We start from the raw sequence: 9,729 nt of genomic DNA on the forward strand, positions 1-9,729 counted from the left end.
AGGAGCAGCGCAGCAGATTATCTACGCCAGCCATCTTGGCCCAGAACTCAACTGTGAGTACAGCGGACATCCCAGCCGATCATTCTGACCCTATACACTCCCTCTCTCCCCCGACCACAAGCCTCCAGCGTCTCCGTGTGTTTCTGCCCTTAAACTGTAGCGGAAGGGGAGATCCATCTAAACATTTTGTCAGAAAGCAATTACATGTGCATGTGAAAGGCTATGAAAATAAGGCCAGAAGGACAGCGAATCTCCAGTGGTGGTGTTAGTATATGACAGTTTTGATAATCCCAGCTTCTGAAAATGTATGCATTTACAGAAAGTTAATTAATCTTGTGTGAATTATGCAGTTATGTGTTAAGGCTTTATTGTTATATCTACTTGCCAAAATAGTCATTAAGAGAATCCTTTAAAAAAAAAGAAAAAAAAAAAAAAGAAAACACAAATCAGGAGATTAGATAAAGGGACTTTATTTTTGGAAGCAGCACAGGAATCAGACTTCTGCAGGCCTGTAAAGACAAAAAATATACATCATTGTACCTTTGCTTAAAGTCCATTACCAATGCTATTGTTCTAACAGCCTAACGACCTCATTTTACCCTTCTATGACCACATCCTTATAATCGGATATTAATTCTCATGGATTCTACAGCAGCGCAAAATATTGCTAATAAAGGCACACAAGGCAAATTATGTAGAGAAAGTAGTGATGTCAGCAGTTGTGTTATTTCTTGCTACTCCCATAAGCCGCCTGTATAAACAGACAAAATCCAAGCAGAGGCTTTATCAGAGGCAAGAAGTGTTTGTTGTAATATTTAAGCCTCGCCAGTGGACTGATGTTTTGCTTAGATTGTCCTCCTTAAGCACTGAACGTAGACAAATTCAAGTTATTTTCTCCAAATCGGTACAAAAAACAAAAACATTATTCAAAAATATGTTCAGCACAATCCCTATTCATTTAACTCTGAGATGAACCACTTAGTTGCAGTAATTGTACATTTTATGTAGGGATGCACCGAATCCAGGATTTTTCAGCAGGATTCAGCTGAATCCTTCTGCGCGGCCGAACCGAATTTGCAAATTAGGAGTCAGGTTCGGTATTCGGCCGAATCTTTCACAAATGATTCGGGGGTTTGGCCAAATCCAAAATAGTGGATTCGGTGCATCCCTAATTTTATGATCTATGGCTCCATCTTGTGGTGAAAGTTTTTACACTAGGCAAAAAAATAAATAAATAAAAAAGTGGGGGAACAAGTGACCCTTGGGAGAGGATTGCCCGGAATAGCAGCAAACAAGTGGCCACATACTTTGGTAAATATAGGTCATATTTAGTACAACTTTTCTTGCCTGTAAAGTTCAAGCTTTGAAGTGATTCAGAAAATGCCAATACACTGCTTACGTTAGGAAAATATTGCAGGTGGGAGTTTGAAGAAGAACATTTACCCATTTTACATTGTCAGAATGTGCACTTTCCTGGGGTAGGCCTACTGTTCTAAAGTATACTTTTGGTTCTTTGGGAATTTTGTAGAACACTGCTGGAAGTTTTGACCAATTGACTAATTGTTTTCTGGGTAAACCAACCTCAAAAAAACCACAAAATGTTAAGTGGTCAACAAGTCCATTTGCTTTCAGCAATATAACAAATATATTTGCCCAATAAAAATAGTTTAGCTCAGGGGCGATTCATATTTGCATTAACTTTTAGTACGTTATAGAATGGCTAATTCTAAGCAACTTTTCAATTGGTCTTAGTTTTCTTTTTAAATTGTTTTTAAATTTGCCTTCTAACTCTTTCCAGCTTTCAAATGCGGTCACTGACCCATCAAAAAAGAAAAGATGCTCTGTAAAGCTAAACATTTATCGTTACTTATTACTCATTTTTCTATTCAAGCTCTCTCCTATTCCAGTTTTATTGAGGTAATGGTTGCTAGGGTAATTTGGACCCTAGCAACCAGATTGCTGACATTGCAAACTGAAGAACTGCTGAATAAAAAACCAATTGCAAATTGTCTGAATAATGCTCTCTAAATCATACTAAAAGTTAATTTAAACATGAACCACCCTTCATTAGGCACACATGTTTTATTTCTTGTATTAAAGAGCAAAAACCATAAAAACAGAGTGTCATATGCTACTTCTTGGTTTGTATAAGCACAAATCAAAAGAAGTCAGTAGTCTATGGAGAAGCCCCCTTCCTTTCAATCAGTCTGTTCAGTTGCAACATGTAAGAAATACTTTACTTCCAAGCCAACATACTAGAAACCCCTTTTCTCCATAACCATGGGGATCTCAGATACCACCAAGGGGCAGATTTATCAAGGGTCGAATTTCGAAGATAAAAATACTTCGAAATTTGATCAAATTAAAATACTTCGACATCGAATTCGAAGTTTTTTCAGCTAATTTGGGTGTCCTGCGGTCGAAGTTAAATCAATCGAACGATTCTAAGGATTTCAGCGATCAAACGTTTTTTCGACTTAAAAAACTGCTCTAGAAGGTCCCCATAGATTAATTTAGCACTTCGGCAGGTTTCATTTGGCGAAGTATTGAATTCTACGTTTTTTTTTTAAAGAGACAGATTATTGAATGGTCGAATATTCAAACTATTTTACTTCGAATTCAAAGTCGTAGTATCCAAAAAATTGCTTCGAATGTCGATTTTACTTCGAAAATTCCCTCTAATTCACTTCGACCCCCCCAAGTGTTGATTTTTTCATATTGTTGTGTGCTAAGGGTACTCTGTGTTGGATACTGAAATATACTTACACTATACTGTGTGATGGGATATTTTACATGAGATGTACTGGTGTATATGTTTTTATTCAGTTTTATGCAGCAGACACATTCAGGTACACAAACTAGTAAATCAAGTGCAACTTGGAGTGTCCAAACACCAACCTTTTATTCTTCAAGCTGCTGGACTGTACCCTTTTCAGACACATAGATCCCATCCAAGAATTTTCGGATATCCTTATTCTTTACTGTGGTGGCTTGCTGGATCAAGGCAGCTTTAAAAGAAAAAAATATATAATGTATGACATCCAGCTATGATGGTTAAAAACCCCACATATTATTCTAAACCACTTAATCTCTAATGTTAACCAGGCAAATTTCAACCTTGAACAAACAAGTAGAATTATGTTTTATTAAGAAAGAATCCATCACACATCTAGGCCCGGTAATAAGTCTCATTATTGGGAACCTTGAATGGATATTTAAGGACTTACCAGAGTTTGATACAAGTTCAATGTCATTGCCTTCAAGAATCAACTCGTCCTTCTGGGCTTGGGATAAGGTGCATGCAACACCTAGAATGGAAAAGTACAGATGGATTTATTTTTACAACTTCATGCCATCAAACACTTAGTTTATAAAATATTTCTTAAAAAGACAGACATTTGAACACATTACCTGTTAATTGCAACACCTGTGCTATTTAAATGGTTGTCAAGTGATGAAACAAAGTTGAATGCTACTTTAACAATGACAGAGACTAATAAGACTACTGTAGAATGGGATGTTTTGGAGCCCTGCTTGAAATATAGCAGGGTGTGCAAGGTCTCAGCCTTTCACTGGTTGCTTATTATAAAATCACACCAAAACTGATTTTTAGAGCTCATTTAGGTACCATTGTTGCTCAAAGATACTAAAAAAGTAGGGCAACAATCCATGCCTCCAACTGGAAAACAATTGACACCGAAAACCCAGCTTCTGTTGGAAGCCCTATACTTTGGCTCTATTGAATCACTACATCATGTTCTCTACAGGTCCAAGAAATCCTTAACCATCTTAATTCCATTACTAGAAGCCACCAAAAAGTCAGACATTCTTTGCAAATCCACTAATAAAGATAACTCTCTCTCACCAGACATGCCCTTGTGGCATAATGCTTCATTAAGCAACTTGACAATCGCCAGGGGAAAAAAAAAAAAAAAAACTAGCGCCTAAAACATACACATTCCTTGTATCTCGAAAATATGACCCTAGTGGGAAGGTAGTGGAGTTTACTTAGAACCCGATTGATTGGGAAGAGCTGGAGGACAGCCTCTATCTCCTCTAATCAGCACAAGAAACATTTAAAATTGTACACCAAATGTACTTGACACCAAAAAAAACTAACTTATGGGTCGCCTAGAGCATTCCAGATGTCCTTGCTGCAATTCACCAGATGCCGACTTTATACATCTGGTATTGTCCAGATATACAGAAATTTTGGAAAAAAAGTAAAGCAATTTTTAGCCTACGAGTTTACTTTGCCGCAAGTGTTGAACCCGGTTACCTGCCTACTGGTAGTAACAGACTGGTACCTAGAATCCACTCCAGATTATTGATGAGAACACTTATTCTACGCCAGGAAAATGATAGCCCTACAATGGATGGGACCAACACCTTCTACGCTTAAAAAAATGGATTAAAACCATAAATTCCCAGCTTAAACGTTACAAATTAACTTATATTGCCAGAGGATAGCCACAGAAAATCAAAAAAATATGGACTCCTTAGCTGGATTCACCCGCAACAACGGCCCAATAATTCTGTTTAAGAAAAGTTCAGTGTAGCCTCTCAATGTCTATTTCTCTTTCTTCCTTCTAATTTTGTTTATTAATGAAAGCTTAATATAATGTACGATTATAAAAAAAAAATGTAGGGCAACAATGAACAAAAAATATAATATAAATATAAAATAAAAACATATTAGAGGGTGCCAATTTGTTAAGGCCCCCGCACAGCCAATTGTTAACCTGGGACTATAATATGCCATGTTTTTTTCCCTCTGTTAGAATCTAAGCTACTGGCAAACTCCATGGAAACAGTCGCCCAAGAGCAGAGTCTTCAGACATTTTAAAGTTAGGTGAGGAGGAATTTGGGGACCATATTTCTTTAAAGGAGCACTGAACTCCAAAATTGAATATGGCAATAATACCGTAGTTTATATACAGAACTTACTGCACCCGCCTAAAGTTTCAGCTTGTCAATAGCAGCAATGATCCAGGACTTCAAACTTGTCACAGGGGGTCACCATCTTGGAAAGTGTCTGTGACACTCACATGCTCAGTGGGCTCTGAGCAGCTGTTGAGAAGCTAAGCTTAGGGCTCGTCACTAATTATCAAGCAGAAAATGAGGTTGGCCTGCAATATAAGCTGATGCTACAGGGCTGATTATTAAATTCTGATGCTAATTGCACTGGTTTCTGAGCTGCCATGTAGTAATTATCTGTATTAATTACTAATCAGCCTTATATTGTGACATTTCTATTCTATATGTACTGTATATTGTGAGTGGGTCCCTAAGCTCAGTAACCGACAGCAGCACAGAGCATGTGTAGTGAATAAGCAGAAAAGAAGATGGGGAGCTACTGGGGCATCTTTGGAGACACAGATCTTTACTGCTAAAGGGTTGGGGTTGCCTTGGGCTGGTACAGAAGCCCAAAACATAATGTACAACATTTCTAGCTACTTTGGGTGATTCACCCATGTTTCTCACCAACTGTGAAACAAAAACCCCTTATCCGAGATCCACAAATAATTAACCTATATGACAGCCATACGAGTCTCTCCTAAAAGCGTATGCAATTCTCAACACCGGAGGCTGGCATTTTTTAAAATAACTTCCCACTTCAGTAGACATAAATCAGTTTTAGTAGCTGAAGCCCCCTTGTGTCACACTGCCCCTAGAACAGAGAATGTTTAATTCATAGCAGTGTGACTTACATCAAAGTATTCATTTTGCAGAATATATAATCAAGTTTTAACTAGATATGATCAGCAACCTGAAACAAAAAGTGACCAATTTCAAAAAAAGTTAAAAATGTAAAGCAATGTGTTTCATGAAGGTTTTACTCAACTGGCAACTGTATTAAAACACCATAAGGGCAGAGACAGACGAGAAGATTCGGGGAGATTTAGTCGCCCATCAACAAATCGCCTATTCTTCGGGCAACTAATCTCCCCAAACTGACGGCGGGATGGCACTCTGAGCACTTAGTTTTCTGAAGTTGCCGAAGTGCCATCCAGGCAGCGATTTAGATTCTAGCCGGCAGGGAGGCAGATCAAGGAGATTAGTCGCCCGAAAAGCCGATTTGTCGGCGGGCGACTTATCTCCTCGTCTGTCTCTGCCCTAAATCTCCGAAAATATACTCCCAAATTCCACTAACCAATTCAGAAAATCATGTCAGGCAATTAGTCATACGGTAACATGTAGGACAGCTCAGAATAAAAACCAGACTAAGCATGACAATATGAACGGATAATCATATCTTGGATTATCCTGGGGAGTTTAGTTTTCTGCAGAAACTCAAGACCTCTGCATATCCTACCACCAGCTAACTAGACTTCATTAGAAATGCCGTGTTTTGATCTTTTTATTCCTTGCTGACGAAAATGGGGTTCTATGTAACTCGCAGACACAAACAAAGTTTGCAGATCTAGTAGAGGGAAGGCAGGAGTCTTGGTCCTGCAGCAGATGAGCTCTAAAGACCAGGGATCATACTAGGGATATGGATACACTCAAGGGTCACAGGCAAATCCCTATATGACCTCAAAACAGACCAGGTAAAGAGTTGCAACAGTATAACAGATACTCAGTTAGCAGACACTGTTAGTAACCAGCAGTAATGGGAAAGATACAGCACATTTATAAACTATGTACCAAAAGGAACAGATAATGAAAAGCAAGCAGACTTGACACTTTCCTGATCTCATGCGAACCCTGCGGATATACTTTTCACCCAAGAAGTTCCTGATTTCCACAAGAGACCCACTCTCCTGAATGACGACGTTGATGGGAAAGTGAGCATACACGGATCTCATTTTGTAACGAAACCCCTGTGGAGAAGGACGCAGAAATGTCATTATGGAAAGGGAATGGAGCAGACATGCATGCCAAAGTTTGACTTTTACAAAGCTATGCTTCTATATGCAGTAGGGATGCAACGAATCCAGGATTCAGCCGAATCCTTCTGCCCGGTCAAACCGAATCTGAATCCTAATTTGCATATGCAATCTGAGTTCTACCATGTAAACAAGTTTATGGCACTGGTTTCCAATTGCACATTGCAGACAAGTCTCCATTCAGAATTAAAGCATCCACAGAGTGTGAATCTAACACATGCCTGGACAATTATTTGTGGGCTTACAAGACATCAATATTTACCACCACCCACTTGTTAACATATCCACAAAGATTTTAAGCGAAATTAATACTCTCTACATAAATACTGGGCAGAGATTTGTCTCATGCAACCAATGGCAAGCAGCTGCCTAATGTGAATGTGGGTCAGTTTTATTTGCTCCATTATGCATGGCGCATTATGCATGGCGCAAAACTTGCACTGGTAAAACTGCCGAGTTAGAAACACATCTACTATTTCTATAAATAAGCAATGGGGCAGCCGTTCAAAGGAGACAAGGCTCAGGTTACACAGCAGATAACCTCTGCAGAAGATAATGGTGTTATCTACTATTAAACCTGTGCCATATAGTCTTTTTTCAATTTCCGCCATTGCTACACAGCAGCTTGTTTATATGAACTATAGTAGTGTTTCTGCAGCAAACAAGAGTTACCAGTGGAGAACCACAGTACATGATATTTTAATTACTTTAAAAAAAACGCATTTATTCGTGTTACCGTTCCTTTAAAGGGGTGGTTCACCTTTAAGTGAACTTTTAGTATGTTATAGAAAGGCCAATTCTAAGTAATTTTTCGAAAAAAAAAAAAAAAAAAAAAGTTTTTGAATTATTTGCCTTCTAACTCTTTCCTGCTTTGAAATGGGGGTTACTGACCCCATCTAAAAAACAAAATGCTCTGCAAGGCTACACATGTATTGTTATTGCTACTTTCGCTTACTCATCTTTCTATTCAGGCCATTCCTATTTCAGTCTCTTTTACATCAGTTCATGGTTGCTAGGTTAATTTGGACCCTAGCAACCAGATTTCTGAAACTTCAAACTGGAGAGCTGTTGAATAAAAAGTAAAACTCAAAGCACAAATAAAAAATGAAAACCAATTGCAAATTGTCTCAGAATATCCCTCTACATCATACTAAATTTTAATTGAAAAGGTGAACAACCACTTTAAGGTAACCTTTTAAATAGAAACTGTCAATTTTAACATAGCATTGAGATTCTACAACAGCCCTTGTGTGACAACGTTACATACACAAGCCAACTGATAATGGGCTGACAGGTGGAAAGTAACTTCACTTACCAGTGTGACTCCTTTCACCATATTTTGCACATGACTACAGATGGTGCGCACTGTGGCCAGCTCTTTTCTGTTACCCCACCATTTGTCAACACGGAGCTAAGAGAGGGGAGAAAAGAAAAATGTTCAATATAAATCAAACTGCATCCCTATCTAGGAAGATTTAGCCCTAAGGCCACTTATTTGCTGCCCTACATTTAGCTTGAACTATAGTAGACCGGAGGATATTAGACATACGTCTGTAACCTTGTTTGTTATGTGAGGCCCTGACCAAATACTGGACTAGAAGGGGCAATCTAAAAATATATGAAAAGGTCTCCCTGCTGTCAAATCACATGGCACATTCAGCCCTACACTTCAAAGTTATTCTATGCTCCCCACTAGTGAATATGTTAAAATCAATCATTAGGATACATTATATAGCATACTACAGGAATAGGATCCCTTGTCCGGAAACCCAATATCCAGAATGCTCCAAATTACAGAATGGCTGTCTCCCACAGACTCCATTTAATCCAAATCCAAATTTTTAAAAATGGATTTCCTTTTTCTCTGTAATAATAAAACAGTAGCTTGTACTTGATCCCAACTAAGATATAATTAATCCTTATTGGAAGCAAAACCAGCCTATTTGGTTTATTTAATGTTTACATGAATTTCTAGTAGACTTAAGGCATGAAGACCCAAATTACGAAAAGATCCGTTATCCGGAAAACCCCAGGTCCCGAGCATTCTGGATAACAGGTCCCATACCTGTATTATGAAGCTGGTTTAAAGGGTTACGGTCATGGGAAGAAAAAAAAAACAAAAAACTTGCTGGCTCAGCAAAAAATTTTTTTACTATCTTACAACCTGTTACAATAGGAAATAGAATATTCAGCCAGACAACTAATCGAGCCTACATCATGGACATTCCCCTTGCTCAAGTCCCTAGTTTGGTTAACTTCAGGTTATTGCACATAGGAAACAAACAGTGTACTTACCCTCCTCTTCTTCTTGCCCAGAAGACTCAATTCAACATTGATGTGGTTGAACTTTTTCCGCAGGACACCTCTGGGCCCCTTTACAGTAACTGTGCGGCCCTTCAGATTGATGTCGACTGTGAAAAGACAGAAAGTCAGAGGCACGCAGACAAAAAAAAAAGTGCAAGTACAAGAAGGTTGTTTTGTAGAGCAACTTACCATTCTGAGGGATGTCAACAATCTGGTTGCTGAGAATGGTCTTCATTCTATAAATGAATGGAAAAATAATTACAGATCAATATTGCATCATATGAAGGGATATTTAGATATAATTTATGCCATGAAGGTCATTTTTTTTTTGAACCACCAATAGGTGACTACAACACGGGCTCATCAAGTGCACTTCAACATAATAGCCTCAAGTATTAACCTGAGACGGCTCAGTGTGTTGATTGTTACTTATTTATATCATGCCAGCATTACTAAAGAGGATCGCTGGAAGACTCAGGCAATTGTAGTTCTTCTGCAAGGTTACTGTCACAAGCTGCACTTACTTTTTCTACTA

General features: G+C 38.4%; 1 protein-coding gene across 1 annotated transcript; it reads right to left on the reverse strand.

The window, feature by feature from the left end:
• Positions 1 to 454: 454 nt before the first annotated feature.
• Positions 455 to 9,430, reverse strand: LOC108706570 (60S ribosomal protein L9). The gene is made up of 7 exons (XM_018243099.2): positions 9,384 to 9,430; positions 9,186 to 9,301; positions 8,206 to 8,301; positions 6,692 to 6,824; positions 3,228 to 3,308; positions 2,899 to 3,008; positions 455 to 509 (listed from the first exon to the last, which is right to left on the reverse strand). The coding sequence occupies exons 1-6, from the start codon at positions 9,427 to 9,429 to the stop codon at positions 2,902 to 2,904; spliced, it is 579 nt and encodes a 192-aa protein (XP_018098588.1). The 5' UTR covers position 9,430; the 3' UTR covers positions 455 to 509; positions 2,899 to 2,901.
• Between the last annotated feature and the right edge of the window lie 299 nt (positions 9,431 to 9,729).

This window comes from Xenopus laevis, chromosome 1S (assembly GCF_017654675.1).
Source record: "Xenopus laevis strain J_2021 chromosome 1S, Xenopus_laevis_v10.1, whole genome shotgun sequence".
NCBI lineage: Eukaryota > Metazoa > Chordata > Amphibia > Anura > Pipidae > Xenopus > Xenopus laevis.

Bases quoted from the DNA above. Each gene is read 5' to 3' on its own strand.
- LOC108706570 (XM_018243099.2), bottom strand. From the start codon at position 9,429: ATGAAGACCATTCTCAGCAACCAGATTGTTGACATCCCTCAGAATG. The intron at 3,309-6,691 runs GAAAGTGTCAAG...TTTCCATTCTAG, and splicing joins CAGGGTTCGCATGAGATCAG to GTGTTGCATGCACCTTATCC. The intron at 3,009-3,227 runs GTAAGTCCTTAA...TTTCTTTTAAAG, and splicing joins TGAACTTGTATCAAACTCTG to CTGCCTTGATCCAGCAAGCC.